This window comes from Grammomys surdaster, unplaced genomic scaffold (assembly GCF_004785775.1).
Source record: "Grammomys surdaster isolate TR1022 unplaced genomic scaffold, NIH_TR_1.0 333, whole genome shotgun sequence".
In the NCBI taxonomy this organism is placed as follows: Eukaryota; Metazoa; Chordata; class Mammalia; order Rodentia; family Muridae; genus Grammomys; species Grammomys surdaster.
The window spans coordinates 150,106-177,122 of NW_021604752.1; the positions used below are offsets into that span (position 1 = coordinate 150,106).

The 27,017-nt window shown below is 39.9% G+C and overlaps 1 protein-coding gene across 1 annotated transcript in view; it reads right to left on the minus strand.

Moving 5' to 3' along the window:
* Nucleotides 1–27,017, minus strand: part of Akap9 (A-kinase anchoring protein 9) — a 140,311-nt gene that overhangs the window by 88,794 nt on the left and 24,500 nt on the right. The window contains exons 4-14 of the mRNA XM_028778283.1: nt 23,992–24,045; nt 23,502–23,672; nt 22,690–22,845; nt 21,360–21,536; nt 16,640–19,003; nt 10,718–10,931; nt 8,723–8,796; nt 7,369–7,504; nt 5,577–5,662; nt 2,567–2,678; nt 1,844–2,042 (exon numbers count right to left, since the gene is read on the minus strand). Of these exons, the coding sequence (XP_028634116.1) occupies nt 1,844–2,042; nt 2,567–2,678; nt 5,577–5,662; nt 7,369–7,504; nt 8,723–8,796; nt 10,718–10,931; nt 16,640–19,003; nt 21,360–21,536; nt 22,690–22,845; nt 23,502–23,672; nt 23,992–24,045 (3,743 nt within the window). The remainder of the gene's footprint in view (nt 1–1,843; nt 2,043–2,566; nt 2,679–5,576; nt 5,663–7,368; nt 7,505–8,722; nt 8,797–10,717; nt 10,932–16,639; nt 19,004–21,359; nt 21,537–22,689; nt 22,846–23,501; nt 23,673–23,991; nt 24,046–27,017) is intronic.

Below are 27,017 nucleotides of genomic sequence, written 5' to 3' on the forward strand. Positions count from 1 at the left end.
AAATGGCTCGAAAATCCAAGGACTTCTCAATCTCAAATATTTGTCTAAGAAGGTTCTGGTGAGGTCACTTAGAAGGTTGTTAAATGAAGATTCTGTTCTTCTTAAACTATTTTGAGTCTAATGACAGGGCATAGTAATTTCTTTTTATTTTTGTTTTTTAAGAATAGTAAATTCTTAATTTAAAAAAATGTAAGAAAGGGCAGAAAGCTGGTATGAGCCCAAATGCAGTAAGGCAGAACAGCCAACATTCTGAGGAGAAGCACAGACACCTACACTCTGGAGCATGTTCCCCACACCCATGCCACCTTTCTTCACACACTGGAGAAAGCATCACTAATTAAAGATTATTCACTAACTAATCACTAACAACACATTGTTTGAAATACAGACCAGTTTTCAGAGAATTCTTGCTCAAAAAGACTACAGCAGTGGTTTCTAAATGTGAATCCATAGGCTGGATATATTATTTTTCTTGTTATCTGATTCCAAATATAGAATCAAATAATTTATTACTATACATACCTAAAAACAATACACTAAACTCTAAAACTCTCCAATGTTTCTTCTGTAAGGGAATGTTTGGCAAGTACAAACATTCTGGTCTCAGCACACGGGGCTTTATAGGACTGCCAAATGACTGAGCACTTCCACAGCCTACATGTAGTTCTTGAATAAAAGAGTAAGACTGCTTTCAAAGATGGAAGCTGTCTTGTCTTCCACCTGCAGTTACAAAAACTGTATTGCTGTTCTATTAACAAATGCCTATAAAGACAGAAGTTCTACAAGAGCCGAGTAAGTCAAGTCAGAATAAACCTGCAATTTTCATAACACTAGTTTTACAGGTTCAAGTACACTTCCAAAGTCAATTATAATACATTCATCAAGTATCAACTGAGCACCTACTGAGTGCAGGGAATCACAAGGCCTAAGAGTAAGTCAGTTACTTAGTGACCCAGATTCTCCCTTCCTCCTCAAGGTTTATAGTTCTTTATCAGAGGCAATACAAATTCACTTAAGGTAACCAAAGAACTAATGACAGTATGTTCTTAGTTGAGGATCCGATGGCAGTGAGGGGCTGGACATGTCAGCAAGTGGAGAATCCATTTAGGGAGAAGGAAGTGCCATGAAAAATTCCTTAAGCAGAAACAGCCTGATATATTTACTGACCCCAAGGAGGAAGCTTAGTCTGAGAACAGTGACAGCCAAGTATCTGAGAAGAGTCAGGGAGGTCACAGGACTCACTATGAAGGACAGAGGAGCACTGAGTAACATGGTCTGTCTTAAATTTAAAGGAGCAAAGTGGTAGCACTGTGTTGACTGTGTTAGAATGAACTATGAGGAGGAGTTAGAGCCATCAGTTGAGTGCAGGGCCTGGTGGGTGGTGCAGTTCCCTGTACTCTGAAGGCAGAGAAAATAGCAACCTGTCATAGATGAGATGGCAGGTATGAGAAGGAGGGAGGGGAGTGCAGGCAGGAGAGGGCTAAGAAAGGAGCACTCTGAAGTTAGACACTGGCAAGTGTCAGCATTCTGCAACAAAGTGAAGGAAAGGCAGTGGAAGGATCCTACCTTACACTGCTAACGGATGAGCCAGATCAAAGGAGTGAAGGCAAGCTACAGAATACACGAGAAACATACCCCCACTATCTGATTTAATCCTGCAGAGTAACAACTTTATGACAATGTAAGTAAAATTCCAATAGCAATAGCCTTCGGTTCCCACTTGTTTCACATGTCTCGAAGGCACAGAATGATCTGCTGAAATTCTTCTCTCTATGCTCAGGTTACATCTTAGCCTTAAAATAGCCTCTCTGGATATGCTGACTGACAGACAACATATGCATACCTTGGCTGAACCATAGCCTCACTGACAGCCTGAAGCCTTTTCTGCAAACACTGAATTTCTGCTCTGTAGTTTGCTTCAGTTTCCTTCAGCTGCAGCTGTCCGGCGGCCACGAGGCTCTGTAACTCCTGGATTTGCCTCTCACACTCTCTGCTCTTCTCACTGGCTGGCAGAGAAGACAGCTTGCTCTCGTGACTGACATCTGTGTCACAGGAACAGAATCAAAGCACACTTTGGTACAAGTTTCTTGGTAACAAAACAAACTTACTTGTGTATACAGAAAGTACTTGTATTTCTTTACAAATGCGCTTTAGTGATAACTTAGGTTGCAGTTTCACTTATTCTCATTGATGAAAACAGGAAAACCAGCTGAGCCAACATCACTCTCGAGGCTGGAGAATCACTAAATCTAACAGTTTTACACCTTACATTTCAAACAGTTGAGAAACACAGACTGTAAGTCAGGGGAAAGGCCCAAAGAGATGAGGAGTCTTGGCTTCTCACTTTAAGGATTAGAAAACTGAACAAGATGACCATGAAATGCTCAAGTCATCAAATTACCAAGTTCAAAAACAGCATGTATAAACCTTTAGTATAAAAGTACTGCACTGAGGGCTGAGGATTTAACTCAGTGGTAGAGAGCGTGCTTAGCAAGTACAAGGCCCTGGGTTCAGGCCTCAGCTCTGGAAAAAAAATACTGTACTGCATTATCCACTTGAAACTTACCAGTGCTCTGTAACACACTCTGAGAACGACCTGACAGAAGGCCTGCTTCCTCTTCTGCCACATTTTCTTCATCAAACTCGAGCGTCACATGGTCTGTGTGTTGTTCATGAATCTATTGAAAACAAAAGAAAAATGACATAAATATACAATCCAGGACTTGGAAATCCACATTAAAACAACCAGAGCACTCTGCATTAGGTCTGTTCTCTAACCCCCTAAACCTGTGCCACTCTGAATGGAGCACTTTGTTTCCTTTGATAAATGCTTCACTGTCATAGCCACGGGAATGAAACTGTATTAGCAATATTCTTTTATAGCCAGAGGAATGTTCACTTTCAAAAACCAAATGCTTCACAGGCATTTGAACTCAAAGTCCTTTATATTTTCACTGCAAGCATCAAATTTTTATTATCAAGAGTTGACAACAAAATTTGTATTTACCCCTGGATGGCGGGTTTATGCAAAGTGGTATGTTGCTCACGAAATGCACTCTTCAAACATCTAAGATCTGCGTGTCCAACTTCGAGACAAGGCAGAGGAAGATTACAAAAGAGTGCATGCACAGATACACACGCAGTATATTGGGCCTCACAGAATTTACTAACTCACTGAGGAAACGAGACTAGTGGAGAAACAACACATATGAAGTCTGAACGCAATGACAGGGCCTCGGAAGAAAGACTCACAGGAGTCTGAATGACGGGAAGAACCCACACTTGATCTTGGCCTTAATCATTTCTAGCAATGACTTTCTGGAAAGGCTCTGTGAGAAGATCTATGCTTTAATGAATAAAGTCAATGACCTTTTTGTGAGGGGCTTAAATTGCATGAAAAGGGCAAAGTAAAGCTAGTTAAATAAATAATACCTAAATTGCAAGGAACTTTAATAGCAAAGGAAAAAGAGTCTTGACTTGCCAGACTACACAAATATTGCATACAATGAAAACCAGTGAGTTATAGGAAAAAAGCTATGTTCAAAGAGGCTATTTCAATTGGTCACCTCTATCTATACAAGGAGTCCTCTACCACACTCCTACCTCCTGGATGTTTCTTAATCCCTTGTTGTGTGTGTGTGTGTGTGTGTGTGTGTGTGTGTGAGAGAGAGAGAGAGAGAGAGAGAGAGAGAGAGAGAGAGAGAGAGAGAGACTAAGATCATATGCATGTTTGTGCATGTCTGTGCATGTACGTGGGGAAGTATATGTGCATAGACGTCAGAAGTCAACATCAGGTATCTCTTTCGATCTCTACCTTGGTGTTTTTAGACAGCTTCTCAATGCATCTGAAACTTGCCAATTAGGCTAGACTTTTTGGCCAGTAAGCCCCAGGGATCCTTCTGCTTCCACCTCCCCAAAACAGGGATTACAGAACATGCGACCTTCTACATGGGTTTGGAGGGGTTAAACTCAGGTCCTCTTCTTGCAGAGGAAGGACTTAACAGAGTCATTCTCCAGCCCCTTCAGTACATTTAAACAGGAATCTTACCTACTACATCCCAGGGATAAAATAAAAAGCACCAGATAATGTAACTTTTCAGTGGAATATTTACTCAACTCACAAGCATGGACTAAGCCTCTATCATGTGCATTCCACATGCTGTGCTAACCGGAGGGAATAAATGCAGGGTTCTCTGCTCAAAGTTTGAAACATTGTGGACGGGGCAGATCAGTAAACAATTAAAATAAAGTGAAAAGTAATGTGATAAAAATATATGTTTAAGAGTGAGTGTTGAAACAGAAAGAAAGGTAACAAGAATGTGGGATTAAGAGAAGGCTCAGAGGAACAGAGGGAGGATGTCTAAGACTAGGATGGCAGCCAGAGATGACACAAGAAAGTAATTCTTAAACTAACTGTAACAAGCAACAGGAACAAGCCAAGAAGTACAGAAGAGGATGGGTACTCTAGCAAAAGGAAAAGCATGCAGCAAAGCCCAGGAGTGGGAGTTTGGGTTCACTTGGCTGAAATGAGTATTGAAGTTCTGCAGTAATTGCTGCAGTCCTGAGCTGATTCTGATGGACTGTGGGGTGTTTGAGCAATTATAGCTAACTAACTGCTGTGTTAAACACCACTCATTACCCAATGTGCGCACAACAGTTGAGAGAACAGCTTTGAGATGTCTGTCTTTAGAAAGGGCTGTTTCCAACTATTTCTCTTGGCAGTAATTAGAAAACCTAACTAATAAACAGCTCTCTATGCTAATACAGACCTGCCTGAATGGTGATTGTGGGTTACTATTGCTACAGAAAAGCACTATGGTCTGTGTGAACACTTGTGGAGGTTGCCTATCTGCCACTCGATGGAAAACGGACTCCTAATCTCAGGTGAGCACCATTGGCATACAATCTGAGCATCCTCTTACACCACACAGGAAAACTCCAAATGTGTCAAGTGACTGAACCAAGAGCAGACACAAGGCTGAAGGGCTGGGGCAGAGCCAACAGCCAGCGCTAGGTGCTAGCTGAGCCACAGAAAAAGCTCACACCTGCACAGAAGGCAACAGGGCAGAGAAACCTGGCCCATCAGAGGGCACAACAACAAATTACACAAAGACAGAGTTAAATAATGTTAAATGTGATATCCACTGTGTGCAAAACTACTAATTATCTTCTTTAACAGATAAAGACAGAACCATTGACTTAAAGAATACCACAAGTAACAGTCTATGAGTGTAGTTTAGTGATAGACTACTGTTCTACTGTGTGCCTTTACTTAAACTCCAGTAAGCTAAAAAAGGAAAGATATCTATACAACTAAATACAACTGTTTCATACTTTAACACTTGACATCCATTTATACTTCGTCATGACTTAAAAACTTGTCTCAGAAAGTTACGTATCATTCAAATTCTGGAAGTTTCTTCAGCTTAGGATATAAATTATGCTCTAATCTGAACATATAAATGATTTAGTATTTCTAACATCCCTCTCCATGGTCACTTATTTTAGAACTTCTTGACTGACAGAACAGCGGGTAATAAAACAAACGCAGATATCAGATTCTCTATCCCACAGACCTTGCTTAAACGTGTCTGCAGTACCAAGAGCTTGCTGCATTCTTCTGTTACTTTACCAAGAAGGATTTGCATGTTTTCTTGAAAGTCTGAATAAAAAACAAACAATTACAATAATTTCATTTCACAGTACAAATTTACTCCTTTTACAAAACGTGATTTACCTACTTATTAACTTTAGAAACATATCAGGTAGTAATAATACCCATACATTTGGTAATAAAAAGTTTAAGAATCATTTCTATGAAGTAACTGGTATGACATTAACTTGAAAACTTTATCTCTGCCGGGCAGTGGTGGCGCACGCCTTTAATCCCAGCACTTGGGAGGCAGAGGCAGACGGATTTCTGAGTTCGAGGCCAGCCTTGTCTACAGAGTGAGTTCCAGGACAGTCAGGGCTACACAGAGAAACCCTGTCTCAGAAAAAAAAAGAAAAAAGAAAACTTTATCTCAAGATACATTAGTTTCTGTAGCTATTTATTATCAGGTTGCTCGTTACCTATACAAATATACTGGGTACATAAATCTGTTAAGAAACACCAATAAATTCAAAACTAACACCACATTTATATGAAGAAAGTTATATCTTTATTTATCTAGCCCTGCCCTGGTTGGCCTGAAATGGTAGTGTAGACTCAGGAGGCCAAGGACTTAGAGATTCATCTGCCCCTGCGCCCCTGCCTGTGCGCCCCTGCCTCTGTGCCCCTCTATGTACCTCTTGCCCTCTGCCCCCTATCTGTTCCCCTGCCCCTCTGACCCCCCTTCCCCCCTCTGCCCCTCTGCCCCTCTCTCTGCCCCTCTGACTTTCTGCTTCTGCCTCCCAAACATGAGCACTGGAATTAAAGGCATGACCGCACTCTGGAAGACCCAACAGGCAGCTGAAAGACTCAGATGCAGAGATTTGCACCCAACCAATGGACAGAAGCTGCTGACCCCTGTGGTTGAATTTGGAAAAGGCTGAAAGAGCTGAGGAGGAGGGCGACCCTGGAGGAGTACCAGCAGTCTCAATTAACCTAGACCCCCAAGATCTCCCAAACACTGGACCACCAAAAAGGCGGCATACATCAGCTGTTATGAGACCCCCCCAATACATATACAACAGAGGACTGCCAGGTCTGTGTTCAGAGATGCACCTAACCATCAAGAGACTGGAGGCCCCAGGGAGTTTAGAGGTCAGGTGGGATAGGGGTGGGGGATGGGGACAGCCTCATGGAGACAGGGAGGTGGGTTGGAGGTATGGGATGTCAAACAGTCAGAGGGTGAACGGGGCGGGGGAATAAAATCTAGGGTATAAAAAAAATATTTTTTAAAAGAAAGAAAGAAGAAGGAAGGGAGAGAGGGAGGGAGGGAGGGAGGGAGGGAGGGAGGGAGGGAGGGAGGGAGGAAGGAAAGGCATGCACCACCACACCTGCCAAAGGTTATTTTTTAATGTATCTTAATTCTCTATTTTTTATCCACTTTAAAAATTCTAAACCATTAATTTAAACTTAGTAACTCTAATTTTTAAAGATTAGGATCTACAGTTAGAACAGTTAACAGAAAGAATTAGAATAAAAAATAGACTGGAATGAAGAAATCAAGGAGAAAAAAAACAAGAAAAAAAAAGAGTATTTAAATTATTTGTATAGTATGATTGTTATACTATAAAGACTAAAAGAATACACTAAATATGAATTTCATGACTAAAAATAAGACACTAAGAAAACGTATTTATATTAAGCTGTTTAAAGTTAAGTTTATAAGCAGTTGATGTAAGCAAAGTAAGTACTGTTTAACAGTATGGCAAGCTCTTTACCTTGAACTTCGTAGCTATACTCTTGTAATTCTGGGCTTTGATTTTGAGAAGTGTAAACACCAGAATTCTCTTTCTCTTCTATATTCATTTCACATTTTAAAGGAGTATAGCATTCATCGAAAACATTGTTTAGGGTCTGTTAACAAAATTGAATATTTTAAATTAAAATTTTAAATTCTTCTCCTAAATATTAGAAAACATTAACCTAAAGGCAAAAGGTCAGAATAGTGTAAATGGAATCTGAATCTCCTCTCCCTCTACATATGAAATCAATCTACAGAAAAAACATATTTCTCTTTGACATGAAATTATTCTTTTATCAGGAAAATACTGATATTCTTAATTATAGAAAAATACCGACACTCTTAATTATAGAAAAATACCATGGATTTGTTCTGTTATCTTTGAATATAGACATATATCATGAAGTGTAAGCAATCACTCCTACTCTCTACTCATGGAAGCATGGTTCCTACTCTGACGTGATTGCTCTGCCTTGAAAATATCTCATTACTCCATCAACTACCCTTGAACAAATACCACAAGGAGAGAAAGTTCAAAGATGACAATTAGAGAGGTCTGTCAAAGCAACCAAAATGATAATATTATCAAGGAGGAGATTACAGTGATGTCCTTTCTATAACATGCCAGAGTATTTTCTGTAGTTTGTATACACGCAAAGTTAAAAATATCCAGCACAATGTTCTCCAGAGAATCAGAAAATTCCATCATGTAAGACATCATTCCATGTTACATTTCATGTTACTTGGGCTTGATAAGCCAGCTGTCCAAGTTAGTTTTACCTTTGTCCCTCACACAACTGGAAATAACCACCAATGATTTAAAAGCCAATTTTTTAAATTGTTGCTATTTCTTGCATGTTTTTAAGTTAAGAATACTGTCAGTAATTGGGCATACTGATATTCCGACACAGCCACAAAGGCAAATGTTTAGTACATTAGCAACCTTATTGAGCAAACTGTTTCCCTGGGAAGGAAGACTGACCTCCCAGACAAGCACAGGATCACAGAGCCTGCACTATTAGAGACACAACTTATCTCAATTTCTTTGTTCTTTTTCTGTGGTATCAGAGACTGAATTCAAGACCTCAAACATAACAGACAAGCACTGGATCAGAGTCACATCCTTAGCTCTAAATTCCTATTGTTCCAAACTGCCTATCAGAAAAAAGTCAAATGCTCATTTTATGCTTAGAACTCAGGAATACTTCATGAGTACAGTTCTAGATGCAAGACATTTTGGAAACATACGTGCATAATTCTGTTCATTAAATCAGTAGCAATGTATATTTTGGTACCTCTCACCCAAAGCCACTTTTAAAGTAACATCATACCTTTGAAATGTGAAAGCATTTCTCAGACACTGCCTTTTGAAGTCGTTCAACGAGCACCTGTAAAGGCTCATCACCTAACAGAAAGCACACCACATGTCAGTCATTTGCTGCATATGTTAAGAAACACTGTCAGATTTTACTGCCATCACCAAAGCGTCACTAGAATAAGACTAGAAACTTCCCTACAATAAGACGTATTTCAATTTTTTCCAAATGTATTTTCCATTGTGCAATGTAGCTGTCTCAGATAAATTTCTAAGATTTGCAATTTCTACTCTGTAAAATGGTTTATACATTCAGGATTCTACATTCCAGCCCAAGAAATACATCTGTACACTTATCCATTAAATACATCCTTGCAAACCTCAAAACTCTCACAAACCAGCTGTTATCTTTTTGCACAGGGACGGAGTACAATGGTAGGGTACTTTGACTAGTATGTGGAAGCACTGGGTTTCAGCCCTAGTACTGCAAAAATAAATTCACTGATTAATTATTAAATCTCTATTTTCTGTTCTTTTTTCTTTTCAGAATTACTGACCACTACTCACTAAGCTGCTTTACCACCAAACAGAACAACCAGCTGTCAACAGAAAACACTAGAAAGGCTATCTGAAGAGGTATCAGTACAAACAATGCATCCAAAATCTTACTGAATTAAAAAAATAATAATAACTCTGGAAATGAAAAACTGGCTTCCTTCTTTACGTGACTCTTGAAATCTTAACTTTGTTCAACAGAGAACTTGCACTGGAGACTTAAGAAGTACTTCATTCCTAATGGTAAATGTGGGAGCCAACGGTGGCTGAAGGACAGGAAGCCAGAGCAGAAGAATTACAAAACTCTCACCAACAGCTGCCCTAACAGAGCTTCTGACGTCCACTGTGGTCTCTCCAATGTCCTTCCCAAGGCGCCACAAGGTTGTCTGCTTACCCTTGTCTCCAGGGTGTCTCACGCTACTTCTGGCCTTGGGGACTCTGATCTTTCAGCTCCATGTATTTTTTATTTCTAGCCTAAAAGTCCCCCCTAGGTTTTCACTACTCCTTTTAGCTGATTAGTGACTATTTCTCTCCCAAGTCATCACACACACTTAACTCAGGATGTTCTAAGATGACTATATTATTTGTCTGTGGTTCGCTCCTCTTTGTGACTGAAACCTCACAGGCAAGAAGCTTCAAGGTTACTCTCGGCTCCTCCCATCTTTGCTGCTTCTATGAATTGCCAGTGACTGCGCTCAGCTCTAACTGATAGGCTTCACTGTCCTTTTGTTTCTGGTTTCAAGGATATTTAGCCCAACACTTTACTGGGGTTATACCTAAGGTTGTGTAACTGATTTGCCCATCATTATTTAATTTTTCCCAATTAAGCACACTGGTGTCCTCTTAAATAGAAATATCATTGTTGCTTCTTCTACTTAAAAATCCCACAGTGGGACTGTCTTATCAGAAGCAGGAAGCTCAAGCATACTCCTTGGAGATATAGGAATCTTCTAACCAGCCACTCACCACTGCCTCCAGCTCATCTCCCACTGCTTTCTACACAACCTAAACTTTCAGTTCTCTAAAATGGGTCTCTTTACAGGTTTAAACTTAACACTTGAGAAACACCTCTCAGTTCCCAACCAGACTGCTCTTGCTCCATCTTCACAGACACTCAACTCCTCTCCTTCTTCCTTCCATCCTTACTATTCATCCTGGAGGTCAGCCGGATTATTAGTTAGTCTGGGACACTTCAAGTTATAGTACAGCCAATGATATACATATGCCCTAGACAGACGGACAAAGTCTCCCTACTGGTGGCTCAGTGTGTAAGATTCAGAAGTTCTCAGTCCACTTTCCAGGAACTTTCGAATGGATTATATTTCCGTGAGAAAATGAGACAGTAAGCTTTGCTCTCTTGGGCACCTCCACGACATGAATAAACAAATCCAGGAATCAAAACAATGCTTCTAAGGGGTGCTTACTTGTTTCATGGAAATTAGTCAGACTCGGTTACCTGTCTCCTGTATTTTAGCATTCTGGAGCTGGCCCTGGTGTATTCTATGAAGTTCTTCGATCTTTTTCTGTTGAGCGGAGACAAGCTCGTCCTTAAGGCTGCACAGAGCTTGCTCCCTTTCCTTTTCCATGTACGCACGGACCTGATCCGCATGAGTGGAATAAACCACAAAGAGGCAGATGCGCTGGGCTTCCATCTGCAGCCTTAAATCATCCTTCAAGTGAACAGATACAAACATGAGAAAGAATCAGTCTAACAGCTTAGCTTCTATATTCTTTACATGTACTGGACCTCAAAGGAGAACACATGTCATAGTGGTAAAACGCATGTGAAGGGGCTGGCCTGCTTTATAGTCTACATCCAGACGCACCGACCTACTGTCTTTCTCAAGAAAGACTGTGCTATGTTTTTATTTATTAACTCGGTGTAATCGTAAATTGGGATACTTGGTATAACTAGCAAGATTTTAATCTTGTAAATAATATTTTACATGCTACAGAATGCAAATAATATAAATAAAATCCAATGTACTCAAAACTCAAATTAATAAATCCCAATGTTATCATTTTTTTTCTGCTATATCATCTACAGCTCCTTAGAGTTAGAGAAAAAACATTAGAGACAAAATTTAATTCATGATGTCCGATTATTCCTTGTCCACAAGCAACTGTTACCAAAAATCTGGAATGTGTCTACTATCGTTTACCAGGGTACATGTAAACAACACATTATATTGTATATTCTTATGTATTGACATAAAGGCATTCATTTTACAAATTTCTTTGCATTTTTAATATAAAATATCACAATATCAAAAATTGCTTCTGAAATCAATCCATATGTGACAGGTTAATTTATTTTTATTGTAGTGTAGTGTAAATGAACAATCCACAATTGACCCATTTCCTTTGTGAAGACCAAGTGGATTTTCATAAGCTTGGGTCCTTTAAACCATAAGACAATAAATTATTACATATATCCACTTAAGACAACTGAGTAAGTGTTTTGCTAGTGAGCTGTCCAGCATGTATTAGACTCATCTGGAATTCTTGCTGACACACATCCATGGTATCTGTCCTCTGACCCCTGATTCAGGAAGCTTAAGAAACACTAGCTCTGCCTGTTTCCAAGTTCTGCTGCTTTCCAGTGACCACACTCAGTTACCCAGGAATATAACTGCTGCTCACAGTTAGCTTTAGTAGCCAAATAATTTTTTAATATAACTGAACTAAAAGAAAATGTTGATGCTTACATCCTTATATCTTTATCAATAAGTCAGTTATTTTGCCAATATGATGGTGATAAAATGCTATTTTACTCATATGAATTTGTAAGGTTAAAATACTTTTTATGTTCCTTTGTCATTTTGGTTTCTTCTCTGAGACACCTATCTCTTCCTATCTCTTCATACAATAAATCCTTTGTATTTCCTCAGGTATTTATATTACACTTATAGTCCTTTGTAACATACGTGGCAAATATCTGGTCTGAGTAATTAAACATGTTTTAGGAATTGTTCATAAAGGAAATAGATCAAATTTCTAAATGCTTTCCTTTGACCTTGGTCTTTTTAATTAAAGGCTTCCTCTGTCTTAAGATCATAATTCTACTTTGTTTACATCTTTCTGTCTACTATATCTTTAACTAACCCAGAGTTAATGTTTCCTAAAGAGTAAGGCTGGAATTCCCCAACGTAAAAACAATTCTCTTAAGGCATTCATTGAATTTTCTGAGCCTTCTCGCTGTCTTGGCTTGTTGATTCAAGTCTCTTCTCCAATACTATCTCACCAGAATACCCTCCCATGTACTCTGTACAAGACAGAGCCAGAGACGGAGAGACAGAGACAGAGAGAGACTGACCGACCTACCTTTGGGATATCCCTTTACATTAAAGTATATAAAAAGCAGCCCGAGACAATGTGTACTAGGTCTTTAATGTCTTGTGTAAGTTTCAGTCATCTTATCTATAATTTAACGTTTTATCTTACTTGTTCATAGTCTTTTTCATTTCTTATTTGTATATATTGACTGGCTAGGAACTCTAAAAGCTCTCTTGGAAAGAGTAACAGTGACAGTGACTGCCCTAATTCCTGCCTTGCCTTCACTGGGAAGACTTTAATCATCACCTCAGAAACCCTTAGCAACTGTTACTTCTATACCTTATTTCCTAAAGTTCTCTCTCTCTCTCTCTCTCTCTCTCTCTCTCTCTCTCTCTCTCTCTTCCTTTCTGTCTGCTGTTGTTATTGTTGTTGTTAAAAACTGTAAACGAACTTGTAACTTTTGGAGAGTCTTTTCCAACAATATTTAAAATGACCAGGATGTGGAGATTAAGTAAACAGAATTATCAGATGCTGAATAATTCTTCCATTCTTGACGATAATCTCATAATCATTTAATAAGAATTCATGCAGGCTCATTCATAAATGAATTACTCTGTAATTTCTTTTCTTGAGCCATTCCTGCCAGATCTTTATCTCAATACTAAGCAGACTCAAGGGGTCAACTCCTTCCTTCCTCGTCTCACCTTAGTAATGCCCTGTACTCTCCCAAACTTGAGAGCCACCTGTACAGTGGTCATGGTAGAGCATTTTTACTTGGGAGAGTTGAGAAGGAAAGCTGATCACAGTTCTAGATTTGGTAATGTTATTAGCTTACTAAAGCGTTGTATTTCTGTGTTAATCAGTTTGAGTAATTTACATGCTTTCATCAGTAGAGTTTATTTATAGCACTCTTTATTTTTAAAATCCCTGTAGCATTTGTACTGGAGATTTTACTTCCATCCTTTGTTTTGTCTGTGCTTTGTCTCTTGATGATATCCTTGAATCTAACAACTCCAACCTACAGACCTTTTCAACTAATGAACCATCAAACATCTTCAAAACCTTCCCTTTTGGTTATTTCAAATTCACTTATTTCTGCTCTAAATTTGCTAGTTTCTTCTACCTACTTTAAGTGTAGATACTTAGATGCTATTTTATGTTTCCGACTAGCCTAGTAAGTTTTCACTGTGAACTGGATTGGAGATACATAAAACAAACTAATATTTCACACTAAATATTTTCCCTCAGAAATTAAGATTATTGTTTATCCAGGTCTCGTCCTTCATTCACATATAGCACGGCGGCCACTGCTTGTTTATATTTTAGAATGAGGTCTGGCTGCATGGCTAAGTCTGCTCTTGAATTCACACACACACACACACACACACTCACACACACCCAGCTGTGGGCGCTGGGATAGGCATAGGCACCACACCCAGGCATATGACACATTTTTGCATTAAATTTTGTTTTACATTGTTTTACTTTAAATTTTTTAATTCTTTTCCTTACTTTATTAAATTACACCTGTGAATTATGACAGTCATCTTTCTCTCCACTTATGCCATGTATTTCTTTGTATTTACAACGGTTAGGACTTTTAGAAAATACTGTACAGCAAATGATAAAGTCTCTTGTTCCTCTGAGGAGTTCTACTTTGTTTCACTATTGACACTTGAAGAACAGGCTTTATTCTCCTTCTTAAAAATTACAATCTTGTATCAAATTTACTCTAGGTTCCTGCGGTCTCCCACACAGGGCCCCGGTCTCCCACACAGGGCCCCGAGGAGCAGCGATCTGTCAGTTCCTCCTGTGCTCACTATGCTCCATATCTCTTCCAGTTCAAACACGCTTCACTCTACGGTCTCTCAGCACGAGAAATGATCGATTCCTGCCAGGCCCCTGGCTGCCTTCGCATTCCAACACTGGGGAGACTTTCTGTGAAGCTTCTCTTTCTCACTTTATCCAAGTGTATTAAACTAAAGAAAACTAAAGAAATCACACCTCAAATGTATTTTGTTCCCATTTAAAAGAAAGCCTATAGGGCAGCTAGAGTTGTAGGTCACATCCTCCCGTATTTAAGAAATTAAAATGTTATTTAACACCTTTGGGGTAATTATAACACATACTTTTCAAAACAATTCCACATGCTTAGTCATTAATTAGTAATTTAAATTACTGGATTTTTCAAATAAAACATTTATTTTTATGTATACTGATGTTTTGCCTGAGTGTCTGTGTGAGGATATTAAATCCTCTGGAACTGGAGTTACAGACAGTCGTGAGATGCCGTGTGGGCGCTGGGAATTGAACTGGGGCCCTCTTGAACAGCAACCAATGCTCTTAACCACTAAGCCATCTCTCCAGCCTGAATTTCTTGATTCTATTCAAACTATTATAAAAGTAAATTATCACCATATTTGATATAAGATCATCAATGGGATTAAAAGTCATCAGAAATGAAAACAGACTTCCCGCAGCTTCCTACGTAGACTGAAATCTGAGCTCCCTATATCTTCCATCCTTTTTCGGCTCTGCTTTATCCTTTGGCCTCCTTTCAGAGCCGACCACACAGGCTGGACCCTAGCCCTAGCTCATCCGCACCTTTACAACTGCTACAACTTCCCCGTTATACAGAGCTCAGTCCACAGGCTAACTCCTCCAGAAGACCTGTCCTGATCGCTGTACTCTCCTGCCTAATACTGTACTTCCTCACGGACCTAACACTGTTCCTAACTACCCTTTGTGCTTCCCATTTGTGACCTGCTTTCCCCTCCAGAACGTGCTTCTTGAGACTAGTACTCATCTCTTGTTCACTACTGTATGCATATTTAGAATAATTCAATAAACATGTATTCCACTAATAGAAAAACACATAAAACTTTAGATATATACTGTAGATATATCTAACTTTAGTTAGATTATACTGTAGATAACCTACCAGAACTGTCCTGGTTTTCCTAGCATCAGTATTTACCAAATGTAAGTTATTAGGAATGACTCATTATTAGTCACAGCCTTTGTTAGTGTTACTTGACAACAGTCTAGAGTCAACAGAGAAAAGATGAGAAGGTCTCAATTCTAATATTGCTCCGATTAGACTGGCCTATCTGTGGTGATCACCTTGTTGACTGATGTAGGAGCCCACTGTGGACAGCACCATTATGTGGGCAGGAAGTCCCAAGCTATACAAGAAAGGCAGGCAAGCAGGAGCCAGTGAGTAAGCCAGCAAGTGCCACGCCTCTATGGTTTTCTGACTGAGTTTGCATCCTCACTTCTGGACTGTGACCAGGAAGTGTAAGCCAACCACAACCATTCTCCTCTCCTGAGCTGCTTTGCTCAGCTTTACCACAGCACCAGAATGAAACTAGAACATTTATTATATGTATCTTTAAGATTGTGACTTACATTGGGAGTATTCATTCAGGTATAAGACTCAAAAACTCTAGGCCTTAAACCTCACCTCTTAGAAATATAATTTCATACCAACTGAGTAACTCACAGAGCAGTAGAAAACTTAGGAGTTTTGTTTTGTTTTATTTTACAATTCTGGGATTCTAACTGAAAACTTGAAATTTCATACTAGAAAACACCAGTATGAAATACTCTAGGAGGCAGAGGCAGGCGGATTTCTGAGTTCGAGGCCAGCCTGGTCTACAGAGTGAGTTCCAGGACAGCCAGGGCTATACAGAGAAACCCTGTCTCGGAAAAAAAAAAACAAAAAAACAAAAACAAAAACAAAAACAAAAAAAAAAAAAGAAAAAGAAATACTCTAAAAAACAATAGGTACTAAAGCCAAGTGATTAGAATGTAAAAATGAGACCAAGTAACTCAAGTAACTCTCAACAGTAACTCTATTCTTTAAAAAGAAAACAAAATGTAGAAAGGATTAGCCTGACTTATTTTCTGAGCAGCATATATAAGAGATTAATTGAAAGACAGGCAACAATAAAACTGACAACTGCCTGGCAGGAACGGAGAGTCACATGACAGGGTTCACCTTCCCTCCCTGTGAGGACCTGGACTTCTGTTTCCTAGAAGTGAGAGCTGCTCTAATGTGGCTCTGTTTCCCCTGTGACTTTCTGAGAGCACATGGACATACCTGCTCGGCTCTGAGGGCATGAAGCTCTTGCTGGAGTTTCTCACTTTCACATGGTTCAGCTGCTGCACTCGATGGTTTTTTTGTTCTTGTTGACAAAAGCAACTGCTCTCTCCCACTTTCTTTAAAGGGAATTTTACCTTCTGTCATTGGATTTGATTCTTCTGCCAACGCTTCACTGATTTTAGAAACAGATCCCTGAGACTCAGTGACCATCCCCATTACAAGCCCAGGTTGGTAAGAACGCCTCTGTGCAGGGCAGACAGCTGCATTTTCTGGTCCATCAGGGTTAGTGAGAAGCTCCAGATCTCCACATTTCAGTAAAAGCTGTTCCTTCTCTTGCTTTAAGGCTCTAACCTCCGCATTCAGAGAATCAATTGTACCATGTGTCTGCTTTAGTTGTTCAGAAAGACCAGAGACTTTCTCTGAGAGCTCCAACTTTTCTCTCTTGGTTATTTCCAGCTTCTCCATAAGCTCTGTTGTATCTTTTTCTACAACTTCGCAGACTTCCAGAGGTTCAGATGGGAAAGCTCTGTCGGTAGAAAATCCAGAAATCCTCCCCTCTGGCACGGCTGGACTTCCTCTGGGCAGGCGGAGCTCTTCCTCCAACGCTCTCAGCTTACTTTCATACTCCAAGGCCTGCTTGGTCTGTGTGTCTTCTAAGTCGTCTCTTATCTTGAGAAGACAAGAATACTCCCTCTGTAACTCCTGATAGTTAACTTCAAAGTTCTTTTCAGCAAACGCAAATGTGTTCTTTTGCTTCTCCATCTCCTCATTTAGATGAAGGCACTGTTGTTTAAGGTCCTCGTTCTCCTTCCTGAGCATCTCTGCTTCTTTCTGCCACCTCGCGTCTTCCTCCGACTTGCATGAGCTAGGGTCTACGGCAATTAATCTTCCCTCTTGGTCTGACGGGGTGTACATTTTCAACATGTCTTCCAGGACTTTCTTCTCATCTTTTAGGAGGCTGTTCTCTGCATCCAGCTGCGCACATTTTTCTTGAAGGTCATCTTCCTTCTCCTTCAGTTGTTTCTCTAGTCGCTCAGTTTTAAGTTGTAACTCCTGAACTTCCTGTTCAAGGGTACCTTTTTCCTTTTCTTCTCGTCTGAGGATTTCGATCTCTTTTTGCAGCTCATTGATCTGAAGATTCATTTCTTCTGACTTTGAATTAACAAGGGATTCTTGCAAATCTCTTAGCTTTGAATTCTCCAGAATTAACTGATTCTGCTGCGTGATGAGGTTGTCTGTCTCCACCTGCATACTCTCCACCTTCCTGTTCAGTTCATTTTGTAAGCCGTCTATCTGCTGCTTGTAGTGAATGCCCAAATTATCTTTAAGTTTTTCAATATTTATTCGATGCTCAACTTCTAGATCTTCTTTTAGTTTAGACAGTTCTTCTTCGTGACTGAAGAGGAGCTGTGTCCTCAACCTCTCTAGTTCGGCCTCTTGGGATTCCGCCATTCTGTCTAGCACAGCATTTTTTTCTTTTTCTAGCATTTCAAGTTTTATTTTGTAGTTTGTAACCTCAGCTTCGTGCTTGACTTCGAGTTCCTTTCTAGATTCGGAGGCAGCAACGATCTCAGCTTTTAAGTCTTCCACAGTGCTCAGGGACTTGCGTGCAGCGCTCAGTCTGTTTTCTTGCTCCGCTATTGTCTGTCTAGCTTTCTGAACTTGCTCTCTTAAAAACCTTACCTCTTCTAAGAGGTCTTTAGACTGACTCTGCAGAGCGGAGTTTTCTCCCAGAACTACTCCAAGCTCTCCCTTGAGTTTCTCCTTTTGAGCATGAGTATCCTGTAATCTTACATTGAGTTCATTGATGGCCGCATTCATTACATTCACTTGTTCCTTACTGACCGTAGTGTTTGCATCTGACTTGACGGTGCTCTCAATCTCTCTCTTATGTTGGGATTTGAGCTCCTCTATCTGAGACATGTGCTGTTTTATTAGCTCTTGTTTCATTTGCACTATTTGCTTCCCATACATCTCATCCAGCTCTGCTTGGAGGTGGCTTAATTTCCGTTGTGTTTCCTGTTCCATCCTTTGCACGGTGCCGGTTTCCAGCTGGCTATCTTTAAGGTTTCTCTTCTGGAGTTCTTCAACTGTCCTCATTAGCTCTTTGATTTCCTCCGAACACTTTCGCTCGTTTTGCTGAGAGTTGACCAGTTCTAGCTTCAGGCTTTTGATCTCCTGATCCTTCTCTGTAACCTGTCCTTGTAACTGTCCTAGTAATTCATCAGCAGTTGTTACTTTATTCTTTAACTCGGCGGTTTTCTTCTCTTCTTCTAGTACTCTTGTGTTCAACTCATCAATGATTGCCTGCTTTTCCTGTATTTCTTTTGTATTTAAGTTTTCTACTTTTCTGTCTTTTTCCTTCAGAGGGGAAAAAAAAAGAAAGAAAGCATAAGACCTTCTGGTACCTCGTCACGCTTTTACATCACTCCAAAAAAGGACTGCGGTGTCCACCCCTCAGGATATGACTTGTGCATGTAGATACTGATGACAAATACAACAGCTCTGACCTTCCTAGGAAAGCTGATGTTCCTAGCAGATATGAGTACTAGGTTCTCACAGCACAGCCAAAACAGAATGAAAAAAAGAAAACTCCTGCTAGGCTGACAAGATGGCTCTGATGACCTAAGGTAAACCTCCAGACAAATACATAATAATTCTAATAAATTTTAAAACTTATTAAATCTTTGCTAAGCCATTATATGTTCACTTTTTATTAATTAACTGCTTACTATCCCAATAATTTAATATTTTGATAGCTAATTATAATACTGTGTACTTTCTCAATACCCTCAGAAAAAAAAATTTTAAATGAGTTCCGGTTACTCCCATTAACTGTAGTGATCTGAAGGTGTTCCAATGACAAGGGCTATGCAATAAGAGAAAGCAATCGCCTGTGAGTCCGCTGCTGTGACTCTGCTCCTGTGAGTCTGCCTTAATTTCAATGTTGAGCACTTCTGTGACATCGACATCAACTATACTTTATGCATCTAAGCAAAACTGCAATTTCAGTTCAAACAGAAACTTGAAAACGGAAAAGAAACTTTTCCCCAGTTGCCATTTGGGGTCAGTTATGTAACTGGCTAACAGCTAAGCCCAGACGGACACAACAAGCATAGTGATTATTACAATCACATCAAAGCAACAAGTTGAGCAGAAGCCTAGGCAGAGTTTTGGATCTGTTACTTACTTATCTCTGTGAGGAAAGGCTTCAGACCCAAATACTAAGCATGAAATAAAATCTACAGAACTAGTCAGAGCTATTATAAGCAGGTGAGTTATATTGTCCTTGGCAAATATAACTCAAAGGCATTCTCAATGAATTTTTTGGCTTCCAAAGCCAAAAAATGACAAAACCCAGACAGAGGAAAGCTATCTGACAAAGTGCTGGAGTGCTCCTCTCAGTACAGTTCAAAGAGAAGACCAAGGCCTTTGAGAACAATGCCCCTCTGGAAAAACCATACCCTGAGCCCATTGTGTGTGTGTGTGTGTGTGTGTGTGTGTGTGTGTGTGTACGCATTCACAGTACTCCAAAGACAGAAGGATCACCCAACCAAATTCAATATAAATACTCAATTGAAAAAAAAAAAAAAACAGTGTTGGAAGCATGTGGTACATAGGACTAAAGAATTGCAGCCCACAGGGATAAACGCAGCCCACAGGGATAAACTTCACTGTGCTCAATGAGATGCATACACCAGGCATCTCAGTCTAACACCGTATCATCTGAGTGCCTAACATCCTTCCATCTGCTGACTAATAAACCCTCCAACTACTGTTTGTCTTTTTAAGTTCAATTGTCCATGGAAAGAAAATAAAATCCAATGGACCTGAACTATATATAGTTCCCCATGATTATTACTTATCATTACAAATTAATAATCTTAGATTTGAATTTTTAAGCAGCCTCTTGAACTTGGAACAATCTGAGTTTACAGCTATACTAGCTTAGGACTCAGATGATACAAAAAATACGTTTTCTGAGCCTACAAATCAAAACAGATTGTGCTTTTAATTTGTTATGTTATTGTGTGACATATTTGTCACATATAAAAACAGGCAATGTGGTACAAGGCACATATAAAGACAGGCAGTTGTGGTACCCTGCCTTCAGGCCACATGGACAGTTTGAATCCAAATTCTGGTATGAGTATAAAGGCCAGCAACAAACCACTTTTGAATTTTCATTTCTCATTTGAAAAATCAATAAAAGCAAACCTTTCAGGATGGGCTGTCCTTAGAATTGAAGATTATAAACTATGTGATAATATTGCCATCCCTTGCCACAAACAGCACTGATTTCCTAAGTATGTGTCCAAGAAATAGAACATAATTTATATAACCAGTTGCATTTAGTTTTCCTAACTAAACCTACAAAATTTTATCTTGTTACAAAAATATTTTCAGAATTTTAGGATCATAGCAAAACCGGGAATACTTAAGATGGAAAAAGAAAGATATCTGAGTTATAAACTTAGCCTCTCCTGGGAATCCAGTTAACATATGCAGTTCACCTTAAGGAGCACAATAGTGGGCCATATTTTCTTAACAACTTAATCAGTGTGAGATTCCCAACTGCTTTTGAAATAAATTATTTTATATATTCAAAGAGTTTGCCTTAATTATAAAATTTTATAATTCAGATGCATAAAAGAAAGAGAAATATGACTAAGAAAAGTGAATTACAAAGTTACTACACATAAGCTGACTTTCTTACCATTTCAAACACTCTAATTTTCTCTTGTAAAACAGAAATCTGCGCTTGCAAGTCCTCCTCCTTTTTCTCATAGTCTTGCAGCTGTTGCTGTTGAGTAAAGATTTGTCGTTTGGCCTGCAGTAAATCTGTGGCAGTCCGACTAAGAGTGCTGTTTTGCAGAGTTTCATTAGCCTGTAACTTGAAAACAGAAAGAACCTTCAACACACTAAATTCTGAAGTGACTATTCACAAACAGACTTCTGGAGTATTCTTTGCTGACCTCTGTTCAATTCAGGGGCTTGAGATCTTAGCAAACATGCTGTTATGCCTGGACTGACTGAGCCGATAAATTATCCTTATGATAATTCAGAAAAAGCAGATCAAGTGAGAGACAGGACTGAGGACAAACACCAGGAGAAGTGGGACAGAAACACACTTCTGGATTCCGGTCACTTTTCAGACTCTAGCTCCAATCCCTTTCAGAGGCCTGACTATATGGCTACCCCTAAACTCTGTCACACTTCTGTCTACTTACATTAAATTCTTTGGCTTAAGATATTTCAACTTGTTTTGTATTACTTCCTGTCATACTCTGATCAATGCAATGAGATTCTTAGTTGATCTTACTAGATCTAAATGATGAAACACTGCTGCCAAAACAAGTTGGGGAGGAAAGGGTTTATTTGCCTTACACTTCCACATCATAGTTCATCATCAAAGGAAGTCAGGACAGGAACTCAAGCAGGGCAGGAACCTGGAGACAGGAGCTGATACAGAGGCCATAGAGAAGTGCTGCCTGGGGCTTGCTCCTCATGGCTTGCTCAGTGTGCTGTCTTATAGAACCAGGATCACCTCCCCACGGATGGCACTACCCACTACAAGCTGGAACCTCCCCCACTGATCACTAATTGAGAAAATCCTTTCAGTCCAATCTTATGAAGGCATTTTCTCAGTTGAAGTTCCCTCCTTTCTGATAACTCTAGATTGGGTCAAGCTGACATCAAAGTAGCCAGGATGTATTCCCAACGTGGTAAATGTGGTGAATGGAAGGTGTAGGTCCAGCTACCATTCAGAACCTAACTGAAACCATGCCAGGACTGCAAATGTGCAGTGCAACTCCAGTCCGTCTTGAAAAGATTTTGTAGAACAGCAGGAAACAACTCACAAGATATGAATCAAAACTCTTGGTTAATATAACAACCTGAATTTACCACTTTTTTTTTCTTTGTCAGCACACTAAAAGAAGCTAACAGCTTCTGAGTAAGCTTTGCTTTGTTCTGGAAAGTGAACACGTGAACGAGTATATAATTCACTATAAGCACCTTAACTTGACTGTACCAGTGATACTCACGTGCTGGAATTGAATCTGCAGCTTTTGACTCTGTTCTGTCAACTCTAAAAACTCTATCATTGTGTCATCCTTTTCTTTTCTTGCTTGCTGCAAGTTAGCAGTGAGCTGAGTTATGATGCCATCTCTCTGCTTAATGGCAGCTTCAAACTCTTGTAACTAAGAGAAACCAATGAAAACTGAATTAGCTTTTTGCCTTTTTCTTTTCAAAATTAACAATATCTCATAAAAGCTACTGCCTGTCTAAATTAGTCTTATTTCAAAATTGACTTTGAAAATATGTAGGCATTAAAGAAGAGAATACATTTGGTTTGTCTTTTCCATATTTTATTGTAGAAGTGTCTTTACACTTTGGAATGCCCCAATGTATTCCTAGGTAACACCAACAGAAACCTTTAAGGCCAGCTTGTTTCTGAAGAAGATGGAAGTATATGATCTCACTTCATCTTGATTTTACCTTTACTTCCCTGCACAGCACATGTGACTTACAATGACATTCTTAATGAGCTTAAGTCACCCTTTTTTGTGGTTTATTTTGTTCTCAAGCAGATGACAGGGGAAAAAAATCTATCTTAAGGGAATGATTTCACTCTAGTGACTTTACACGGTTAAATTTTAAAAGTCCACATATTTCAGCTGTGTTTCTGCAATCCTCATTTTAAATAAGTGTTACTTATGCTATCTGTATACAAAAACAAAAGTTATGAAGTGACCTAGGTCACCATTCCAGAGCCCCGTGTTTAAGGAGCACACGGACACGCCCATCCCTGCCTCCTACTTGAGTCTGTTACAAACCAAAGCCACGGTGAGCGCACCTGCTTCAGCCCTTCGGTCCCAAAGCTGGTCCTCATCGCTTCCAACTCCGGAGTCAGTTCTTCAGTATCATGCTGCTTCTCAGCCAGCTCACTTTCCACCATCTGAAGACAGGTCTGACTGGACTGAGCGCCTTCTTCAGAGTAAGAATCATCAATTGAAAATTCTTCTTCCTAAATGAACCCGAGATTTTTAATAATTAAGTACTAGGGACACTCTTGAAGGGCAGGTTCCACAGCAAAGTCCACTGTAGAACATTCCTACCTCCTGCGAGTTCATTAGAAAGCTGCTTCGTTATTAATGAGGTAAACACCTTAACAACAGAAACAGGATTTCTGCACTTTGTTACAACTGTCACAGGAAAAGGGGTGAGTGGTTTTGTACACTGTGAGTGGCACACAGGAAGAAGTGCATGCAGAGAACACTGTTAGTAAGCTGGGAGCCTTTACACAGTGTAACACGTTAGTACCATCAACAGTTTAAATACTGTACCCTGAAGGTATCTGTAGGCTTCCCTGGTTTCGTCACAGAATTGCAGCCATTAATCTGTATAAAAACAATTTCTTGACATATTATGATCTTAAACTCAATGTAATTCATACCTGATAACAGCATTTTTGTGTTCTGTGGGATGTGTGTAGGATGGGCGGGCGGAATGTATATGGCTGTTGTTTGAGACAAGGTTTCTCACTGAGCATGAGGACCACAGGTTAACCTACACTAACTGGCCAGCCAGCGCTGGCCCTCCTGCCCCTCCCCCCAGTGCAGGACTGCAGGTACACATTATGAGGGTGGCAGGGATCCAAGCTCACGCTTGTGTGGCAAACACTTTACTGAACCACCCCCTACTCCAGTCATTTTAGAACTAAAAACTAAAAAGGCCTTACTGGCAAAATCATATTTGGTAATAAGCTTAAGTTGATTTCAAGCACCTAAAAGACACATAACAACTTCAAATGTATTCATTCCTCAAGCACATGAGTGCTTACAGTGCCCCTTCTTTTTCTCCCAATCACTACTGACTTCCCTCACACTGCTTCTCCACATGAAGGGTAACTGGGTATGGACTATACTGCCTTTGAGTATGTGTGTAGTCAGAGATCAATGTTAGGCGTCTTTCTCAAGCATGCTCCATCTTTTTTTTTTTTTTTTTTTTTTTTTGAGATAAAGAGTCTCACTAAACCTTAAATTCACTGACTCAGCTAGCCTGGCTGGCTCCAGAGCCCAGGAATCCTCCTGTCTTGGTCTCCCCAGTGCTATGATTACACAAACTAACAACCAGACCTGGAAGCAGACTCAGGAACGTATGCTTGTGCAGCAAGTCTTACAGACTGAGCATCTCCCCAGCCCAGACAAAGGAGTTTCCATCACTTTTTTTATCCAGTACTCTCTAAGATCAGAGGATGCTTTGACAGCCCAGCCAACAGGCTACTGAAGTTGACAAGCGTAGTGAAGCAGCCCCCCCAGTTGAAGGCTCTCAAGTTCACTGTTCTTCATCACCATGTTTTATGATCACCATTGCTTTGTCTGCCACCAGACGAGCACGCTAAAAGCCAAAACCCAAGTGTTGACTCTTAGGGATGTTTGCACCAGCCTAGAGTTTCCATGAATGCTTTGCCATCATACTTGGCAGTGGTTCCCAAATTGTTTAGGATATCAATCTTAGCCATGTCACTGCCTGTCTCCACCAAAGCCATAAAGGAAAAGCTTTCCAGTATAGGATAACAAATCCTGAGCAAGGCATCAGAAGCACTGGAGAGCAACTAGAGAAGGAAAGTTCCCCGTTGATGCTCAAACGCAGAAATTGTCATTACACAAAGGTCTCCATCTCCTTCTGTGGAGCACTCGCTTGCTCGGGAACACCAAAAGGGCTGCACGTACAGACAGCAGGATTGGCCTTGCTTTACTAGGGTGCAGAACCTCCTTTATCCTCCCTGACAACTTTGGTGTAAAGTGCCCTTCATACGCTATGTATACACCTGGGTTGTGTTTTAAGCTTCCTCTTGCCTGACATAGACTCTGACACGTTTGTTTTCAGTCTACTGTGTCTCTGCCAGTGAGATGTATTTCTCACAGACAGCAAATAATTGTATCTTGTTTATTTTTACAGCCATGCCATTGTGTCTTTTAATTGGAAAATTGACACTACACTTCGTGCTATTATTGCTGTTTCTTGTAACTCTGATGACTGTTTTCTGGTTATTTCAAGTTTTCTTTGGTTTTGGTTTTGCACTGACACACATTAGAGGTTCACTGATTTACAGAGTGAGACATAATCGGCTTTCACCTATTTTTCCTCAGTTCATCTGCTCTTCCTGTGCTGACTCTCGCCTGTGCTTCTGCGAGGTTCTCTTTCATCATCCACACATAAGATTTTACATCACTGGCTCGGCTGACACGATGGCTTTAGTTTGTACTTATCTTAATAAGTTTCAATTTCTCCTACTCTAAAAGACAACTTTTCTGGTATAGTATTTTTGAATGGTAGTTTTTGAAATTTGTGATTTTAAATCCATACTTACTACAGAGGAAACTTTACATAGCAGTATTCAGATACCCACTTATTTATTTATTGCTGGTTATTTTCCTGATCAATCTACAAATAAGAATATTCTTAGCTCTAAAATACATTACACTTGTTAAGTGCTACCCATATCACTATTATTATAAAGTTGTGCTATGTTAGCATAAGCATAAATGGTTCTCTTTACTATTAGCAATCTCAACACATTGAATCTTATGAAATATATTAATTTGCTGACACATTTACAGTAAGAAACTGGTTCTCATGTTCTCTAACTCTAACCAAAGAAACAGTGATGGTATTTAAAAGACTAAAACAAAAGGATACACACTTACCAAAGCACATAAGTACACACTTACCACAACCACATAAGTGCACACCACAAGCACGTAAGTGATGCCCACTTACCACAAGCACATTAGTGATGCCCACTTACCACAAGCACATAAGTGATGCACACTTACCACAAGCACATTAGTGATGCCCACTTACCACAAGCACATTAGTGATGCCCACTTACCACAAGCACGTAAGTGATGCACACTTACCACAAGCACATTAGTGATGCACACTTACCACAAGCTCGTAAGTGATGCACACTTACCACAAGCACATTAGTGATGCACACTTACCACAAGCACATTGGTGATGCACACTTATCACAAGCACATTGGTGATGCACACTTACCACAAGCACATTGGTGATGCACACTTATCACAAGCACATTGGTGATGCACACTTATCACAAGCACATTAGTGATGCACACTTACCACAAGCACATTAGTGATGCACACTTACCACAAGCACATTAGTGATGCACACTTACCACAAGCACGTAAGTGATGCACACTTACCACAAGCACATTAGTGATGCACACTTACCACAAGCTCGTAAGTGATGCCCACTTACCACAAGCACATTAGTGATGCACACTTACCACAAGTACGTAAGTGATGCACACTTACCACAAGCACATTAGTGATGCACACTT